The sequence below is a fragment of the Rattus norvegicus genome, chromosome 1, assembly GCF_021556685.1.
Source record: "Rattus norvegicus strain SHRSP/BbbUtx chromosome 1, alternate assembly SHRSP_T2T, whole genome shotgun sequence".
NCBI classification, from domain to species: Eukaryota; Metazoa; Chordata; class Mammalia; order Rodentia; family Muridae; genus Rattus; species Rattus norvegicus.
In genome coordinates, this window is record NC_141534.1 from 216,545,687 (window position 1) to 216,565,808 (window position 20,122).

Below are 20,122 nucleotides of genomic sequence, written 5' to 3' on the forward strand. Positions count from 1 at the left end.
ACTACGACGCCGAGGCGCTTACCTCCATCCTCTTTAGCCAATGAGCTAAACGTTCTCTCTACGTCATAGACTTTGCCCCATCCTATCCCCCGCCACTCTGGCCTCAGAGCTCAGTCCGCGCAGTAACAAGAAGTGCGCGCTGCGACACCTCCCAGTTCACTCGGCCCCGCCGCCATTTCGTCGCCTGGCCTAACGGTTCGGCCAATCCCGACGCGTATTGAAAAGAACTAGTGCTCCGCCAATCGGAGGCCGCTGACTCCGACCTCACCTCGGGCCGGCCCAATCCAGGCCGCGGCCCCGCCGCCCCCAACCCGCCCCCGCGGCGTCCTCTCTCCTCCCTCTTTGTGCGTCTGGCGCCGCCGCCGCCCGCCGCGTGAGAGGACGGGCTCCCCGCGCTCTTCGGGAGCGTAGTCGGGTCCCCTCCCCCCAACCCGCGAAGGTTCGTGAAGGAGAAGCCGCCGCGGAGGACGAGGAACCGCTGGTGCCGGTCCCCTGGGGCGCCATGGCGACCGGAGCGAACGCCACGCCGCTGGGTAAGCTGGGCCTGCCAGGCCTTTCCCCACTTCCTGGGCCCAAAGGCAGCTTCGGGTCGAGCCTAATGGCGTTCGGGCCGCCGCCGCCGGTGGGATCGCTGGGGGTCCTAACCAGGGCCTTGTCCTTAGTGGCGGTGCTGCTGCCGCCGCCGCCCCCAGCCACCTCGTACCCGCCACAGCAGCCGCCCCCGCGCCGCCGCACTCTCAGCGAGTGTCGCCTCCGCGCCAGGACCTGCAGCCGGGCCAGCCCGGTGGCGGCGGAGGTGAGTTGAGCCGATAGAGCACGAGAGGCGTCGGGCGAACCGGACCGGCCGACGGAGGGGCACGGCGCCGCGGTTGTACGCGGCAAGGACGCGCGCGCGTGCACGGGAGGCCTGGACGGACGCGCCACAGGGAACGCGCGGCCTGGTTTGGGAGGCTTCGAGTGCGCACGCGCATCATGAGGAGTAGAAGGGCGGGAGGAAGCGTCCTTTGCGCAGACGCAGTGAGGAGTTCAGGCTTTGTGGCGCAATTCTGGTAGTTTTTGAAGCGGCCACCTGTTGCCCCCTGAGCTCCTGCTATGGAGGACAGGAGGGTCAGGTCCACGGAACGATGTGGTATGAGTGGTTCCTTTGATGGGTTCTAGGAGCCTGAAAGGGGAGATTAGTCCCGTGACAAGAGTATCTCCTTTCACAATGAGGCGAATTCGGAAGGCTGCTAGTGATGTTTGAGTTCGATCATTTATTAAGGCTGTTTATCTCCTTTTGTTTTCTAGAAGGTTCTCAGAGTGACCAGCTTTCCCCGTGCTGTTTTAAAAGGCTTTTTCTCTGGGCCTGTAATCTGAGAAGTAGAAAATCTTGAGTGGTAAAATATCAGAGTTCTGATGACAAGTGTCCATTCATTGGTCAGGAAAACTGAATGCTGATCTTTCCACCTGTGAGAATAGTCATATTGGAGGACAAGATGTTTCCCACAGTAATGTGTAGCAAGAGACTTGTCTGCTCTTGGAGCTTGACTTCAATGTTTTGTGGCCCTATTTTCATCTTTATTGTCTTTTCTGTCCTTTAAGACATTTAGAATTGATCATATGTATATGCTCAATGCTTCCATTCTGGGTTTCTGTACATTAAGACTTAGAAGCAAGGGTATAATGGCTCATGCTTTTAATCCTAGCACTCTGGAGGTAGAGGCAGGTGAATCTCTGGTCTGCATAGTTTATGTCAGCCTGGGTTCTGTAAAGGAACTCTTGTCTCAAAAAACAACCAAACAAAAGACCCAAAGAATTGGAGATGTGCTTCAGTGGAAGAGCTCTTACCCAGCATATGTAAAGACTTTGACGTTGCCAACACCACAAAAGGAATTTACACCTTATTACATTCTTTAGTTCTTTTAGGAAAAAAAGTAAATGTGAACTATTCCGTAACTTTTCTGACAGGAGGACCAAAAACCTTTATAATGGCTGCTTGATTTCTCTGACCTCTGAGATTTCTTTCCTTTTTAAACTTTAGGTGATTTCTGTTTAGTCTTATTGTGAACTGCTTGCTGGTAGTCACTCTTCTGGTTCATATTTCCACCTGATAGACTCTGTCTGTCTTTAGACTTCCCAAGTAAGAAGAGGAAGAGGAGCCGATGGAACCAAGACACAATGGAACAGAAGACAGTGATTCCAGGCATGCCTACGGTTATCCCCCCTGGCCTGACTCGGGAACAAGAAAGAGCTTATATAGGTAAATACACGTTCTGCATCCAGGTGCAATTTTCAGATTGTTACTGCTTATTCTGAGTGACAAACCTGTGGAAAGTCTGAGATTTTAGTCTTGGGAACAGGTGCGATGAGCTATGCTTTCATAACTATGTAAACTGTGATTTGCTTGGCCAGTCCTGCATTCGTAGCTTCTTGTTTGGGCTTGCTCTTCGCAGCAAGTAGGCCTTAGCTCAGCAGCCCACTTCTCAGCTGCTGTTCTTGCTCATTGATGAGGTGAATGCTATCTGCCTCTCTGTACGGGCCCCAGTGGAGAACACTGCAGGTATTGTAAACCAGTTGCTTTTTTGTAGCATGATCTCTCACCATAATGTCATAGTTCCCTTTCCCTAAAATTGTGGTTTTGTTTTTTATAGGTACAAAATAGTTTAAGCAAAAAGTGGCTCGGAAAGTATTTACAGTTCACCCATTTTGTTGAATCCAATCCTTCCCTTCAGTATCCTTTCTTGTTTGGTTTTTAGAGAGCTCTCTTAAAACAAAGGCTCTTGTAATTTACCACCACTAAAGGACTCTGCTGGGAAGGGTTTGCTGTTTGATTGGAAGTGAAGTGGTGGTGGCAGAATTTTAAAAATTAGGTTACAGTCCACAGTAGATTAAAAGTTAAACCTCAAAATTACTTAAAATCCAAGGTCATTAATGGAAGTTTTATATATGTCCTGCTGTCTCAAAAAGTGCACTTGATAAACATTTTCAACTAACCAAGTAAACATCCTCTTGGGGGCAGAAACCTCGTGGGTCCATGAAGCTGTGGCCTTCTCAAACAGCTTCAAGGCTAATGGGATCTAAATCTGAAGGGTCTTCATTTCCTGGTTTTTAGATTGCTGAGAATTTTGAGGCGTTGGAATTGTCTGCTTTTCACAGTACTACTAATACTACTTTTTCCTGCTGTTTACTCTCACCCAAGCCCTAGGTGCCATTAGAACCAGTATTGGACCTTGTAACCTTGTAAAATGTCCTTAGTGCTCTCACAGCCCAAGAAACAGTCTGAGAAACAGTTAATACTTTACAACTCCTCCCTCTTCCTCTGGAGGCCCACTTAATGCTTTAAGTCCTTAGAGACTATTTACATCTTTTAATTGTAGTAGATAGAGTTAGAGGCTAGCATTAAGTTTCTGAGCTTAACGTCTGATTGCAAGCCTAGAACTTTTTGGAGTATAAGAACTTGGAGAGCAGTATTGTCTCCACGGTACACTTTGTCTGGAGGTCCTTACTGTCCTCTTTACTGTTTTTCCTTTTAATCAATGTTTCAGCATGGAGATGTTGTATAGTCCTGTGAAACATACTTTAATACAGATAATTAGAATTTTTTTGTATTTATGTATTAAACCCAATTGTAGGTAAACTGCCTTTATTGCCTTCTCAGAGACCTGGGGCATGATAGAGATACAGGAGAAGCAGTAACACACCATATTGAAGAAGCTACTCTAGGTTTGCTATCCTACTGCTGTGCTATATTTTGCCTGAATTACTGGCAGCTTTTAGTGAAACCTTCATCTTTGTTTCAACCTGGGCCCACATGTATTCTTGACCCTCACTTAGCATCTGCACACCTTCCTAGGACACAGTAGCTGGTCTGAAAATAAACTCAGTAGTGCACACCTTTAACCCAGTCATTGAGGCAGAGGCAGGTGATTTCTGGCTTCTAGGCTAGCCTGGTCTGCACAGTTCATTCCAGGACAACCAGGGCTGTTTTTGAGACCCAATCTGAAAAAAGGGGGGGGGGGGATCCTATAGCATGTTACTTAAGCCAATGGGTTATGAATAAAGGTATGTGGTTTGTTCAAATTTGAGTAAAAGATGCAGGTATTAGTACATATATGGTTGTACAGAAAGTATACATGCAAATCTGTAAGGTGTTGAATTGGTTATTAAATGTTTTGTTTAAAGAGTTTTAAACTTGGTCTTACTGAAAATGATCTTTGCTCAACTGCTATTTTTGTTGTCCCATGTTAATTGAGTAATTTTGGGCTGTGTTTTTAATATTTATTTAAAAAAATAGAAACTTAAGTTTTGCCCTGAGTTTGGTGGGAAGCAGGTACTGGTGATATCTTAAATGCCGTTGGTTTGGGGTACCAATTGTAAGCAAGTGTTGGTGGGGAAAGGGAGAGGGGAATACCTCCTGATACTGCAATTGTAAGCTGTAGTGAACAGTCTTAACTGCTAACCCCTCTTCCAACAAACTGTTTGCTTCCTTAAGTGATAACCATTTTGAAGTGGAAATTAACTGTAGATGTAAATGGACTCCTGCGCTAGGTGGTTGGGGGTTTTTGCCTCAGTGTGTCACTGATCAGTCGTCCCTTTCAAAGTCTCCGAGTTCTTCATGCTTGTTATTGAGATTTGAGATGTTTTTTGGTAACATTGTCTTTTTTCCATCCTTTTTTTTCTTTCCTAACCTGGTTTCTTCCAGTGCAACTACAGATAGAAGACCTGACTCGTAAACTGCGCACAGGAGACCTGGGCATCCCCCCTAACCCTGAGGACAGGTTGGGAAACAGTTTTAACCAGCTGACAGTAACGCTTTTACCTTTTTCTCAATATGTTTTACTGGTGGCAACATATTGTGTCAGTTCAATAAATTCCTAGTTAAGACGACTGGTATTCTGACCAGGATTTAATTAATAGAGAATGTATGCTCAGTCAACAGTTAGAAAAGTTGGAATGAAACTTAAATGGGGGAATAAGTTAAAGAAAATGGATAACTGGTTTCTAATTGATAAGCATGTAGATTTTTAACCTGGTAATTTGCCCACCCCTAGGGACAGTGAGAGGTGGCCATTAACCTGCCTTTTCACTGGCTGCTTTGGCTGAAAGCACAGGGGGTAGTTTTTCTCATTGGGTATGTTATGCAGGGATTTGAGAGTATTTTTAATAACCACCACTGAATTTAAGCAGGCCAAGCTTGTTGGAGTCTTACCTGCTTATGGTTTTGAGATTGTTTTAAAATCAGGAGATTTCTAACCAACTTCCTTCATTGCCAGTTAATTTTCAGCCTTGGCCATTGCCTGCGGGTTTTGGGAAGGGAAGGCAAGCAACCAGCCCCCTAAATTATTACTTTTTCCTTTTTAAAAGGGAGTGTGGGCCTCAAACAGCTGTGGTCATGCCATTTCAGTTTACAGTTTTCTCTCACCTCTGAAAAGTTAAAATTTATGTGAGAGGAATGTTTTAAGTGGAATTTTATTGGCTAATAGGTCTTTGAACAGCTAAAGTCTGGTCATTTAATAGACAATAAGCTTCCACTGAAATCTTTCTTAGTGCATGTAGCATAGTTGAAAAGATTGCTCTGAAGGTGTTTCTGGCTTTTGTTGTCCTGGTCACATGCAGTTTGACTGACCCTTACCATGAAACAAATGAACGTAATGATTTCTCCATTATTGACTTTCTTTTGCTTAAGTTTGTTGTATTTTTACGTATAGATTTTGGTTGGAAATTTTATATTTATTTTTTGATTTGAAGATTTTTATTTTTTAATTTTTTAAGATTGACATTATAGGTTATAGACCACAACTGTTTAGTGCCTTTTTGGCCTTTCCCCTTTAATGGTATGTCTACAGGTTACCAGGCAATTCCTCCAAAGGTTGAGTTTTTAACAAACCTTGTTTGCTTCCTGGAAAACTGGGACTAGAGTGCAGTTGATGTCTCTGATGCCTCTTCTAGGTGAAGAAGTCCGGCCAGTCTAACCTCTAGATTGCTAGCTTTTGCTTTTCACTTCCACAGTTTGGGAAGAGGTTAAATGGTTATGTAGCCTTTAAAAGGCCAGTTTGGTTCTTGTACAATTTGGTATTTAGCCAGAAACACTTGATTCTAGATAGCCATGGGGTAGATATGCTAGAAATGAGTAAAACCAGAGCAGGGTTTTTCCTCCCTGTATATGCTCAATTTTGAAAGAGGCCCTAATGCCTGATTGCTTTTGCTTTTTAAGCCCAGGTTGGAGGGAAATACATGAGTTTCTTACCTTAATAAGATGATTTCTTAAGAAGGTGTATATCAAAATTAAGCCACTTAATGCTATTTTGATGTTGCTTAACTTGCACAGTTAAAATGTTTAAAAATCTGTTGTAGATTTAAATGTGTAAGATGACAGTCTAATGAGTTGGGGACATTTGTTTGTGTTCACTATGACTGGATTGTGCTAACAGTTCATACAGATACTAGAAACGGAGGTGTCATTTAGCCGTCATTAGCCACGAACAAACCTGACCTTTTATTCCATCGTGTGTAACCTGGTATATGACATGGTTCCCTTTAGGCTGAAGACAGTGGGAGCAGCCGAGTTCAGTTCTTGCTCTCCAACTAGTCACAGTTCTCTCAACTAAACCAAGGGTGTAGGAATCGGGACTCTTTTCAGGATGTTTTTTAAAATAACCTGATCCACATGGTCTCTTCCCTTCTTGCAGCTGCTACTAAATTTTCATACAGAGTATCAAGCTATGTCCTTTTTGTAATCTTAACTCAGTTCTAGGAGCGTAACTTCTCTTTTTTGTTACCGCAAAAGTCTAGCTGTGGTAAACTGACCATTTTATCATTTTATCATTACTATATATATATATACTTTTTTTTTTTAATTTTTGCTTGTAACACCAGCATTTTACTCCTTAAAAATGAGAGAAACATTTCTGCTTTCTGGACTTGTAAACTCTGGTGGAGAATTGTAGTTCCCCCTTGCTGTTGGCAGGTTCAGACCCTAGAGAAGTGTTTGACCAAGTCTGCATTTGCAGTCTCTGGAGGCTGCGTTAGCACTTTTAACGGTTTTCTCTACTCAGACTCCCCACCTCGAACAGCCAGCCAGGCCATTGAAGGAAAAGCAGAGACGAAGCCTTGCACCATTTCTCTCCATTGTGGGGCCGAAGTAGCTGCTGTAGCTTGAGTCCCAGCTGCTTTGGGGGAACGAGCTTGTGCTCACTATGTGGCAGGGGGGTACAGATGCTCTCTTCCTGATAGGCACAGTTCACCTAAACTTGGGTTTCTGTGGTTCATCAAGTTTGGTTATTACATATTTTTTCAAATGAAAGAATCATTTGGCAAGAAGCCTCCAGAGGATGATCCTGTTCTTGCCATTTGTGGTCCAGAGGTTTCTATTTAATAGACCCTTCCCTGGTCACTTAAAAGTAAAAGCATTTTCCCTTTCTCACATACACCCCAGTTTGATTAACATTAAGTCAGATTTCATCTCCTCATTCCACACAGTCTTGAATAGCACACGTTATGGTCGGTTCCTCCGAAGAGTGTTGTTAGGATCTGAGAGGCAGAGGGGCTGGGGAGACTTGTTATAGTCCATGTGGGAACAAGGGGAGTGGGGGTCAGCAGTAATGGGGATCTGTCTCCCACAGGTCCCCTTCCCCTGAGCCAATCTACAACAGCGAGGGGAAGCGGCTTAATACTCGAGAATTCCGTACCCGAAAAAAGCTTGAAGAGGAGCGGCATACCCTCATTACGGAGATGGTTGCTCTCAACCCAGACTTTAAACCACCTGCAGATTACAAGTAAGCAGAGGACACATTACAGGGGCACATAGGGAGCATATGTGACCTGCTGGGACAATTCTGGTGTGTACTACTCACCTTTAGGCCCAAATTATCCTTAATTCTCACATAGTATATATTCTTGATTAGTTTTTAAAAAAAAAAAAAAGCTTGGGTTATGTTTGCCACCTCTCAGAAATAGAGGGTGACGGTCTTTTCTTCCTTAGGCCTCCAGCAACACGTGTGAGCGATAAAGTAATGATCCCCCAAGACGAGTATCCAGAAATCAATTTTGTGGGGCTCCTAATTGGGCCCAGGTGAGTTTTTAGTAGTCTATGGTACCCAAACCTTCAGGGTTTTCAGTTTTGATTGTGTTCAGGTTTTGTTGTTGAATTTCGTGTCATTTGTTTTGCCTGAATTGTGCCCTAAACTTGATTTGTATCACATATACAAGTTTTCTATAGAGGAGTAAAATCCTGAGATGTTACGGCTGACCTTAGTGTAGAACTCTGAACAAGTTCGGTCCTTGGTTGGGGAGTCCCATGCTTTGCATTTTGCAGTTTCCCACTAATGCCTACTCAGCCCAGCCTTTTTATTGAAATAGGGGTTTACACAGGTGGTATAACAACACAATCTTCTCTGCCTTTGATAGAGGGAACACCCTGAAGAACATTGAGAAGGAATGCAACGCCAAGATCATGATACGGGGAAAGGGATCAGTAAAAGAAGGGAAAGTTGGGCGTAAAGATGGTCAGATGTTGCCAGGAGAAGATGAACCTCTTCATGCTCTAGTCACTGCCAATACAATGGAGAATGTCAAAAAGGCAGTGGAACAGGTGTGTGGTGAACCCAGGAGGAAACCTGGGTGGTTTCTCTTGCTGGAAACCTGGGTGATGGCCCCAAGTACTTTGACATCTAACTGCTGCTGCATCTTAATAGATCAGAAACATCCTGAAGCAGGGTATTGAAACCCCAGAGGACCAGAATGACCTAAGGAAAATGCAGCTTCGAGAGTTAGCTCGCTTGAATGGCACTCTACGGGAAGATGATAACAGGTTAGTGATAAAGTTGAGACTACATAGAATCTTTTGAAGTGGGAACATGGTCTCTACGGGTGTTTTAATTGATTTCTTCACCTTAACAGGATCTTGAGACCCTGGCAGAGCTCAGAGACACGAAGCATTACCAACACGACTGTGTGTACTAAGTGTGGAGGGGCTGGTCACATTGCCTCTGATTGCAAATTTCAGAGGTGAGGCCTGGTTGTTGAAGTGGCTCTCCTGCAGCTCACTGGTATTCAGGATCTTTCTTCCTATACTGACTCATGCGTGGTTCATCTCATACACCAGAGCAGCATCATTTGTGGATGTATCTAGGTGGTGTGAGTTAAGACTCAAGAAGACCTGGTGTTGTCTTTTGTTGTCTTGTTCAAAAACTTAACACTCTGGCTATAAATGTTTCCATTGAGTAGAATATTAATTTATCTTAACTGCTTATGTTTAAGACTAGTGTTTTGGTTTTTGTTGTTGTTTTTCTCCCATAAAGGCCCTTTTTAGGGGAAGATGTATACAGTTTTTTGGGGGGTTGTTTTTGTTTGTTTTTTTTTTTTTTTTTTTTTTTGGAGCTGAGGACCGAACCCAGGGCCTTGTGCTTGCTAGGCAAGCGCTCTACCACTGAGCTAAAAAACTGTATACAGTTTTTAATAGCATAAATTCTCTCCTCTCAAACAGGAAAAATACTATAGTTTTATTCATTGGATGTTTTGCCTGCATGTATATACGTACTATGTGCATGCCTAGTTCCTGTGGAGGTTAGAGGAGGACTTTAGATCTAGAGTTACAGGTGGTAGTGAGCTACCATGTGGGTCTAGGGAGTTGAACCCATATTTGTAAGAATAAGTGTTATTAACTGCTAAGTCATCTCTTCGGAACCACAGGGATAGGATTTGATAGAAGCATAAGAGATGAGGATCTTGGACAATGGCTGGTCACTGGAATCTCTAATCCAGGGGCTCTGCTGTGACTGACAGTGGTGAAAGTAGACAAAGAATGGACATTGGATAACAATTTCCAGTAAAGGATAAGAAAGGGGGGGGGGTCACATTTTACTGAATTAGAGCTCTGTTGAGTGTTTTCTTCTCCTTTGTGTTTCTGACCCTACTTTAGGCCTGGTGACCCTCAATCAGCTCAGGATAAAGCACGGATGGATAAAGAGTATTTGTCCCTTATGGCTGAGCTAGGGGAAGCTCCTGTCCCTGCATCTGTGGGCTCCACCTCTGGACCTGCCACCACACCCCTGGCCAGTGCACCAAGGCCTGCTGCTCCTGCCAGCAACCCACCACCACCGGTGAGCCCTGGGACAGTTCTCTGGTCTAGCCCCACTATTCTCTTCTGCAGAGATAAGGAGCTATGGCCAAGGGTTTCGGGTAAAGCTTAGAGGTAGATGTAGCTGGCAACATTGTTTTTCTGGGATGTCTGGCCTCTGTGGGGTCTTTCACTTTAGGAAGAAGACCCTTGTCCATGTGTTCTTGGTCCTCTGACATAGTCAGAAGAACAATGTTGCCACCAGGGGGAGCAGGCACGGACATTGACAAGAAATGCTCTCATGTAGTCTCTCATGTCTACAACTCAGAGTCGCCCACCCTGGATGAATTCTGGTCCTTCAGAGAATCGGCCCTACCATGGCATGCATGGAGGTGGTCCTGGTGGGCCTGGAGGTGGCCCCCACAGTTTCCCACACCCATTACCCAGCCTGACAGGTGGGCATGGTGGACATCCCATGCAGCACAACCCAAATGGACCACCACCACCTTGGATGCAGCCACCACCACCACCGATGAACCAGGGCCCCCACCCACCTGGGCACCATGGCCCTCCTCCAATGGGTAAGTAAGTGTCAGACCAGAAACCTTGGGGTTTGGGAGGGGAAAATAGGCTCACACCAAGTAGTTGTGAGCTGCAAACAGTGCTGATTGCATAGCCAGTATTCTGAATCTTGCTGAGGTCGAGGCTCATGGAAGATCTGTGCCAGGAGACAAATGAACTTTTAGGAGGTTAATGACTCAAAAAGCTGAGAAAGCTATTGGGGTGTTTTGCCTGGCCAGTTCAAATGTCCTGCTAAGTCCCTGCTCTTTCCTTCCATCAAGATCAGTACCTGGGAAGTACGCCTGTGGGCTCTGGGGTCTATCGCCTGCATCAAGGAAAAGGTAATGCTGCTATTCACTTGGGAATCTCTGTCTAGGGCTGGGAGCAAATAGGGTTTCTCTAGCCTAGGACCCTGGGCTGTAAAGCTCAGGAGCCTGGTCTTTTTATTGCCTGCAGGTATGATGCCGCCGCCGCCTATGGGCATGATGCCGCCGCCTCCGCCACCTCCCAGTGGGCAGCCCCCGCCTCCTCCCTCTGGTCCTCTTCCTCCATGGCAGCAGCAGCAGCAGCAGCCTCCACCACCCCCTCCGCCCAGCAGCAGTATGGCTTCCAGCACCCCCTTGCCATGGCAGCAAAGTGAGTGAAATATTTTGGGCTTGTGGGGGTGGGTGGGTTGTGGGCTGGGACTGAGAGGAACAAGAACCTCATAATTTCACGTGGGCTGGAGACACCTTCAGTGAGGAGACTCTGGTCTCTCAGCAAGGGCAGTGGGGTTGAAAGCCAGGCTGCCTGGCCCAAAGGAATGTCTTGGGGAGGAGAGCTGATGTTTGGTGTGGTTGTGTTTGGGAGAGATTTGGGAGGTCTTGGGGGGAGCTTGCTATTTTAGATAGCACCAGAAGTCCAGGCTAAGCTGCTGAATGAGCTGCTGGTTTGGCCATGACTTGTGAGCAGAGTTAAGAGTGGGATGGTGCATGCATGTTTTGGAGGGGGTTGTGATTGGGCCTGAGAGACTGCAGAAATAAGGGAAGTGGGGCCAGTGGGGAGAGAGCAGCTGTGGGCTTGAGGCTGAATGTGCCGTTCGGTGGTGGCGGCGGCTGGGCGGAGGGATGTCAGAGCCGGTTCTTGTGTTTGGAACTTTCCCCTTGGCCCCTCCAGGGGCATTGGTGACAAAGGGCTTACTTTGTTAAGCCCAGAGACCATGAGGCTGACCCCAGGGTAGTCCTGCCCACCCCTCCACTCCCATCACCAGGACAGCCCCGCCCGCCCGCCCCCACCACCGTGCAGCATGCCAAGCAAGGAGCAGGCGCCCCTCGTCCCCCCTGTCCCAAGGCAGCAGCCGCAGAGAGCCGCGGTGTACCCCCGCGCGTGTGACCTTGGGCTTCTTTACTACCCCAGATACGACGACTACCACCACGAGCGCTGGCACAGGGTCCATCCCGCCATGGCAACAGCAGCAGGCGGCTGCCGCAGCTTCTCCAGGAACCCCTCAGATGCAAGGCAACCCCACTATGGTGCCCCTGCCCCCCGGGGTCCAGCCGCCTCTGCCGCCCGGGGCCCCTCCCCCTCCGCCGCCTCCGCCACCTGGTTCCGCCGGCATGATGTATGCCCCACCCCCTCCTCCTCCGCCTCCCATGGACCCTTCTAACTTTGTCACCATGATGGGCATGGGGGTGGCGGGCATGCCGCCCTTCGGGATGCCTCCAGCTCCCCCACCGCCTCCACCACAGAACTAGACTTGTTTTTTTTTTAAGAAAATATATATTATATACATAGAGAGTTGGTCTCGTTTAAACACACGCCGAACCTCACCATATGGAGCCAGACATTGGGATGCACGCATGTGATTGTGTGTGCACGCATGTGTGTGTGTGCACGCACTGGGCTGGGCCAAGTGACTGGACTCGCTTGGGAAACGGGCAAGTGGTAGTAGGGGCGCCAGCTTGGGCTCTCCTGGCGCCCTGTAGCATCGAGTGTCTTCTTTGTCTTCTCTCCTCACCCAACTCCCTTTGCCTCTCCCCAAACCGGGCCGCCAGGATCCCTCCCCGCAGCAGCGATGGCCCGAGCCATGAGAGTGAGGACTTTCCGCGCCCATTGGTGACCCTTCCAGGCAGACAGCCTCAACAGCGCCCCTGGTGGACAGGATGGTTCGGCAAAGCAGCCTGAGTTATTTTTGTGGACGGAATCGGAACACGCTGGCTCCATATCGTGAAATTTTTATTAATTTTTATCTTTTTCCTTTGTTATTTCCTTATCTTTTCCTTTCTTCAGACTCCGTCCAAGGAGATGCTCTCCCCGATCTTCTGCTGCAGATAGGATCCTTCCCCTTGTCTCCATTCCTTTCCTCCCATAGGGGAGAGGGGCAAATGGTTTAGGCACAGGCTTTGGCTAGTAATGTCAGGCGTGGTGGTGGCGGCGGGGTCCTATTGTTCTAATTTGTTGAAGGGCCTCAACCACACTCAAAGAAGGGTGGTTTATCTTCGACATCTTAAAGAGTCTTGATAATCCTGACATTGCTAAATAGGGGTAATCCGGCAGTGGGATTCATTCATATCTTCCTGCACTCCTGCCAGCAGTACATGGCACAGCCCAAGCCACCCTAGGCCAGCCTGGAGTCTTTTCCATGCTCTGATCACCTAAGCTGCCTCAGAACTCATTTGCTTCTCTCCTTCCTGGAAAGCTTCCCTTTATGTTTTATTTTGACCCCAGATGTCCAGATGTTTTGCAGTGTCTGGGGCTTGTGCCCCTTGTTGTTCGTTCTGCTTCTTTGCCCCTTTCCTCTACATGGAGTGATTATGTTGACAATAATGTGTAATGCGCGTTCTTTTCACTGGTTTATCTACAGAAATTTCTCTGGGCCTTTTTTCTGTGTTTGATTCAACACTGCACTAAGCGGGGAATGTTCCAATTAATAAAAGAGCAGTGTGGTTTTCCGGGTCTGTTTCTTTTCTTTTAAAACCTTTTCCCAACCAGAGCACAAGCTCCTCCTACCTACCTTGTTTTAACACCTGGCCCCAGCTCCTACTTCTTGTGTGTGAATGGCTTCAGCACCTCACTTTTTCTAGTTTTCTAGAAACTTTTTAGTTGACAGAATTGAGAAGCAGGCTCATTCCACATCTCAGAGGCCTCTGTCATTTTGACGGCCTTTCCATGGGGCTCTGACCCCCATATTTGATTGAGCTCTAGTTATAATTTGTGTCTACTAGCTGTGGCCTGACTTAAGGACCCGGACCTGGGGAGGCATCAACACTAAAAGGTCAGGCTAACTAATCCTGCTTGTCAGGCAAAGAGCTGCTAAAATTAAAACTGCCAAGTGGCTTTTTTCTTTCTCTGCTGGTGGCTCTCAGCCTGCCAGCACTGCAGGCCTAGGGAGTGGTGGGGACGAAACATGCCCTTGTGGTAAGTGGGCACCTCTACAAAGGGTCTTTCTTCTGCAATTATATTTAGGGTAGTAGTACGCAGGTGGCACCAGAATTGCCCCTTCTGTCTTTTTAAGAGCCACATCTTTGGGCAGCTCATGCAGCTGTGCTGGGTAGAGCTACCCTGTGGTCTGGTTGGTCTGGTACCTTGCCTGTAGTTTAATACTGTCCACCCTTAAGTTTCCTAACCAAGTCCTGAACTAGAGGTTTTATTCTTTTGTCCTTAACCTTACAGTGTTGGGGGCAGGGCCCGGCTACCCTCTTTGACCTTGGCTTTACCTCATTGCTTCACTCACAATCTTGGTTTCCCTGGTGGGCTCATTGGGCGGTTAATTAGCTCTTTGAAGCTCTGGAAGCGGCAAAGTGGCGCTGTGTGGGTTTTAGAAGTAAAATCAATAAATGACTTAACCATGGCTCAGCCATCCTCTGGTCTTACCCCCTCCCTGTGCAGTGTGCTCTTACGGCCCCTCTCATCCTGCTGTGCCCGTCTTTGTTATAGTTTCCAAGAAGGCCCAGCTACAAGAAGCGCCTGTGCATAGGGTCAGTATTTAGTAGGAAATACCCATCTGGCCTGTGGCATCTTAGGAAACACAGTCCTATTACATTGGGGTTATGCTTCACTAGATGCCAGTTTTTGATGCTGGCAGCACTATCCCTACACCCTCATACTTTGTCAAGGGACATGCCAGGTAGAAACAGCATGGAGTCTGTTTATTTCTGAGGCTAAGACAAGTGCTTTGCAGAAACTCAACATTGGTTCAGGTAGGGAGGCCAGGTTTCTAATTAGAAACTTAGACCTAACTCCAACTTAGTCGGGTTGGATGTATTTTCAGGGTTCTAGGAAATGAACTCATGTCTCTGAGTTAAAGTAAGAGATGGGAAGGTTGAAAGACAGGTATGCTGTCTTTTATGCTGAGAGAGGGTGTGTAGAACAAAGGGGAACCCTGCTATGGAGATTGTAGGAAGTCCCTGGGTGGAGTTTGGGGCAAGCATGTGTAACCCTTAGACTTGGCAGGGCTGTCCAGCCTTTGTCTTTGTAACATGATGTGGTCTTCTGCAAGTGTGTTGGGTCATATTTGCAGCTCTCTTGCTGTTGGTTGCAGATTGGATGGGGGGGGCGGGGGCGGCTGGAGAGATAGCTCAGCCCTTAGGGGTGATCTTCCAGAGTTCAGTTCCCAGTATTGTGCCTCACAGGGCAGGGGGGCTGGGTTGATAGAGGGAGGAGCAGGAACAAGCCTGAGGACCTGTGCTGGAGAACATCAGGTAGGGTGGGGTATGTTGATGGGCAAAGTGTTTAGGAGGAGTAGAGCTAATACAAGTGGAGTTTATGTTGCCATAAGTGGAGTGTGAGTTGGTAATATGGGTAACAAGATATGGTTGGTGACTGAAGAAACCTGAGCTCTGGCCACCTTGGCCCCTCCAGGGGACAGTACAGGCCAGGCTAGCTTTAGAATGAGGTGCAGTAGAAGAAAAGGCTGAAAACCAAGAAATGAAGAGCTGAATGGTGGCACTTGGGAAGCAGAGGCAGGCTGATCTACAGAGCAAGTTCCAGAACATCCAAGGCTACACCGAAACCCTGTCTCAAAAACAATGGTGATAAGACTGTTCAAACATTGCCAAGTATTAGGGCATGTGTTTGATTCTCAGAATCTAAATGCTAGTTGTAAGGCTGGGTGTAGGAGTGAGTGCACCCTTTAATTCTAGCACTTAAGGCAGAATCGGGTGAATCTTTGAGGCCAGGTTGAAGTTTTAGGCCAACCCAGGCTATGATGTGAAATCCACTGTCTTAGGGTTTCTATTCCTGCACAAACATCATGACCAAGAAGCAAGTTGAGGAGGAAGGTTTATTCAGCTTCTACTTCAACATTACTGATAAACACCAAAGGAACTCAAGCAGGTCAGGAAGCAGGAGCTGATACAGAGGCCGTGGTGGGATGTTACTGGCTTGCTCAGCTTGCTCTCTAATAGAACCCAAGACCAGCCTAGGGATGGCACCACCCACAACGGGCTGGGCTCTCCCCACTTGATCACTAGTGAGAAAATGCCTTAGAGCTGGGTCTCGGGCATTTCCTCAACTGAGGTTCCTTTCTCTGATAACTCCAGCAGTTTGTCAGGTTGACACACAAAACAACCAGTACAGCCAACAAGTATATATATAATGGTCTGTACAAATTAACAAGCTTTTATGAAAGTTGCCACAAACTTTCATGATTGGGCATGGATATGAGATGAGAATAAAGCAAATCCTCAAGAACTAATACTCAAGTGGGATAGCAGTGCTGGGTAGGTAGGAGGCATGAGGATTCCTGCAGCTCGCTAGCCTGATGGTGTGTAGTTAGTTCAGGTCAGCCAGAACTACATAGTGGAATCTGCCCCCCCCCCCCCCCCCGCCCTGCCCCAAATCACTGTCATGGCCAGGCAATGGTGGTGCACACCCTTAATCCCAGCACTCTGGGCAGATTTCAAGAGCCTGTGTGAAATTGGCACATGCAGAATAGATGAAGTTTGTTGATCACTATCCTAACTCCAGTTTCAGTGAGTCCAGGAATGGGATGGAAAGTGACACACCAGGATACTTCATCTCTAGCATGTACACAGAGTCAGGGAGGCCCTAAAACAGCAAAGGCTGGAAGGGAAGAGGAAGCCTGTCTTTCACTAGAAGGGATCAACAGTGGCAGCTGTGGACTCCTGCAACAGACAAAAGTGTCATAGAAGTAATTAGCCCTTGTTTGAAATTTGAGACCACAGGAAGAAATTCACATACAGTACTGTGAGCTTAGTTAAATGCTCGTGATTAAGGAGGATATAGGTCCTACTTGGGAGAGAACTGCTGTAATGTGAAATGGTCTCATCAAATTGCCTTCTCAGGGGTTGGGGATTTAGCTCAGTGGTAGAGCGCTTGCCTAGGAAGCACAAGGCCCTGGGTTCGGTCCCCAGCTCCGAAAAAAAGAACCAAACAAAAAAAAATTGCCTTCTAAATAATTGTGACTATATAATAATAATATAGTAACACTAATAGTGTTAAGGTTAGCTTCAATTCACAGAGATCTGCATGGCCTTGAGTTCTAGGACTAAAGGTGTGTGCCACCATGCTCAGCAAGTTTATGTTGTGTATGTGTACATGTATGCCATGTGCAGCTGCCCGAGGATGACAGAAGAGGACACTGGGTCTTCTGGAGCTGCAGTACAGGAGCTGCTGACAAGGTCTGGGACCCAAACTTGGGTCCTTAGGAAGATCAGCAAGGACTCTACCTGCCTGGGCCATCTCTTAAACCTAGAGGCTTCATTTTGCATAGGAGGGAGGGAACACAGTGGTAACTACAGATACTCCTAACTGGTCAAAATGCTGAGAGTAAGTGACTTGAATGCTCAGTCATAAATGATACATTCGTATACCTGAAAGCTTAGAGGACATGGTAGAATAGGACAGAGAGGAGCTGGAGGATAGAGTGGGAGTTAAGTGTGGTCTTCAGGGCATGATATATGGCAGTCTTGATCCTGGCAACTGTGATTTTCTGCGTTGGTCTTGCCAATGTCCTGTTTTAGAAGGGGATGAGACTCACAATGCTCCACACCTCCCTGATGATAAATAGGTAGTTGAGTGGTTGCTGAGGAAGGGAAGAGACATTTTCTGCAGTGGTGTAGGCACTATTAAGATGCCTGTGCGCCAATAAAGACCTCTCATTCCAAGCTTCTATAAGCAAGCAGCCCTAGTGCCCTAGTGGTCTTCATTGGAGGGCTCTCGCGCTCTCTCTCTCTCTCTCTCTCTCTCTCTCTCTCTCTCTCTCTCTCTCAGCAGACTGGCTAGTTGAGAATCATAAGTGAGATCCATTAAGAGAGAGGTGTGGGGGCCTGGAGAGAAGGCTCAGTGGTTAAGAACGATGACTGCTCTTCCAGAGGTCCTGAGTTCAATTCCCAGCAACCACATGGTGGCTCACAACCACCTGTAAAGAGATCCGATGCCCTCTTCTGGTGTGTCTGAAGACAGCTACAGTGTACTCATATATACTAATAAATAAAAAAAACTTTACAAAATTAAAAAAAAAGAGGTGTGAGGAGTGAATATGATCAAAATACATTCTACTCGTGCATGATGATATAATGAAAGCCATTATACAAGATGCTAGTAAACATCTGAAAGAAGTTGAGACTGAAAGACTAAAATGTGGCTGGTAAGATGGGTTAAACCACAAGTCTGATGGACCTGAGTTTGGTCCCTGGAAGCCAAGGTAGAAGGAAAGAACCTGACAAAATTGTCCTTTGTCCTCTGTGTGTGTACCATGTGTACCCTACACTCATACAATAGTAAGTACAATTTAAAAAACTAAAACCGGGGGGGTTGGGGATTTAGCTCAGTGAAGGCCCTGGGTTCAGTCCCCAGCTCCGGAAAAAAAAGAATAAAAAAAAACTAAAAGCGGAAGTAGAGTTGGGGCTGTAGCTCTGTGGTAGAGCACTTGCCTTATGAGCACAAGGTCCTAGGCGCTGGAAAATCTCGAGGAAAAGTGTGAATGCTGTATCCCCACTCCATCTGTGTAAGCATCTGTGTTTTCTTCCCGGCTGCTGCTATATTTGATAACCTGGCTTCAGGAAGTGAACAGGGCACTGTGCCCATGGTAGGGGCAGTGTCAGAGCTTAGCTTGCAGGTTAGGCCACACAGTTTGAGCTGCTTGTGACTCCAGAACCCCACCAGCTGGAGAGCAGAAAGTTCTCAGAAACAGCTTGGCTATCCCAGAGCCCAATTCAATAGTGTCCTGTAGTTATCCAACTTCTTGGCCTTCAGAGTAGAACACCCAGTTCTTCCCCTCAGTCAGCCTGCTACCCTGGAGGCACAGCCAGCTTTTGAATTAGCCCAAGGGCCTAGGTTCTGTTCCCTCAAAGAAGCAGGAGGAACTAATATGTCTCCCCACCCCCAGTCCCTAATTTAGGAGGCAACAGCTCATGAAGCAGGAGTTTTATTCAAGAGTATATGTTTTATAAAGGAGTCCAAGATTCAGTCCAGTAAAACAATCAGCCTATGAACAGACAACAAGGCAAGACATGAGCTGCAAATGGAGACAGCTTAAGACTAGAAGGGAGAGCCTGAAGGCTGTAAAGGGAAGTGGAGAAAAGGTACAGAAGAGGCTCCTTGGTCACAAAGCTAACACAGAATCCCTGCCCACTGTATAGCCTGGATGGGGAACAGGAAGACAGAAAGCCTCCAGTCACCTACCTGCTGTTATCCAGAAGTTGATTATTTAGTTGGGTTTTGTGGTGGTAGAAATTGAGTGCAGGGCCTAGGCAAGTGCTCGAACATTGAGCTATATCCCAGCCCTCTACTTTGAGATTGTTAGATATGGTGCATGCCTTTAATCCCAGCACTTGAGAGGCAGAGGCAGGCAGATCTCTGTGAGTTGGAGGCCAGCCTGGTCAAGAAAGTTTCAGGAAAGCCAAGGCAACACCGAGAAACCCTGTCTTGAAATACCATAAACAATCAAAATAAAAACTAAAAATAGAAGACTTTGAACTTGGGGTTGGGGATTTAGCTCAGTGGTAGAGCGCTTGCCTAGGAAGCTCAAGGCCCTGGGTTCGGTCCCCAGCTCCGAAAAAAACCAAAAAAACAAAAAAAAAAACAAAAAAAAAAAAGAAGACTTTGAACTTGTGGTCCTACTGTATCAGCTTCCTAAATGACATTCCCAGGCTGGTAACACCCTATTTATCCCATGACATGAACTGGGGATTGCTGTCTTTCACCCCTGCAGACCACAGGACCATACGGAGTAACTCCTGCTTTAGGCTGCAGCCTCAGGCAAAGCTGTCCTGTAACCTGACCATCTCTCTGGAAAAGGTCACTTCAGAGCTCCTTGAAGGACAGCAACAGGGGGAAGCTCAGAGCCACTGGGCTTTGGTGGGGGTGGGGCGAAAGCAGTGGCTCTCCACCTCAGTCATTGTCCTCCCCCACAGCACTCCCTGCAGCCTCTCTCCACAGCGGCCAGCCTCTTCTGTACTAGCAGTACCTCTGTTTAGGACACTCATTCTCAGCTTATGGTTCTCTTGCGCATGCTCACAACCTCTCTATCTTCATGCAGCCGTGGACTATGTCCCTGCACGTGAGAAGTGGCTGTGGCCAGTT

General features: G+C 47.1%; 1 protein-coding gene across 25 annotated transcripts; it reads left to right on the forward strand.

Moving 5' to 3' along the window:
• The first annotated feature begins 115 nt into the window (after positions 1 to 115).
• Positions 116 to 13,525, forward strand: Sf1 (splicing factor 1). 25 transcript variants are annotated; one of them, XM_087590373.1, is made up of 14 exons: positions 345 to 533; positions 2,111 to 2,239; positions 4,682 to 4,757; positions 7,602 to 7,754; positions 7,961 to 8,050; positions 8,386 to 8,569; positions 8,673 to 8,788; positions 8,878 to 8,985; positions 9,899 to 10,079; positions 10,344 to 10,617; positions 10,879 to 10,938; positions 11,054 to 11,233; positions 11,993 to 12,197; positions 12,631 to 13,525. In XM_087590373.1, exons 1-14 carry the CDS (start codon positions 503 to 505, stop codon positions 12,758 to 12,760), a joined length of 1,917 nt encoding a protein of 638 aa, XP_087446499.1. In that variant the 5' UTR covers positions 345 to 502; the 3' UTR covers positions 12,761 to 13,525. The 25 variants fall into 25 exon arrangements, with proteins under 25 accessions (NP_001104263.1, NP_478117.2, XP_087446499.1 ...); NM_001110793.1 differs by having other exon boundaries at positions 116 to 533; positions 11,993 to 13,399; NM_058210.2 differs by lacking the exon at positions 11,993 to 12,197 and having other exon boundaries at positions 116 to 533; positions 12,631 to 13,399.
• Positions 13,526 to 20,122: the final 6,597 nt, after the last annotated feature.

Bases quoted from the DNA above. Each gene is read 5' to 3' on its own strand.
- Sf1 (NM_001110793.1), top strand. From the start codon at position 503: ATGGCGACCGGAGCGAACGCCACGCCGCTGG. The intron at 2,240-4,681 runs GTAAATACACGT...GGTTTCTTCCAG, and splicing joins ACAAGAAAGAGCTTATATAG to TGCAACTACAGATAGAAGAC. The intron at 10,618-10,878 runs GTAAGTAAGTGT...CCTTCCATCAAG, and splicing joins CCATGGCCCTCCTCCAATGG to ATCAGTACCTGGGAAGTACG.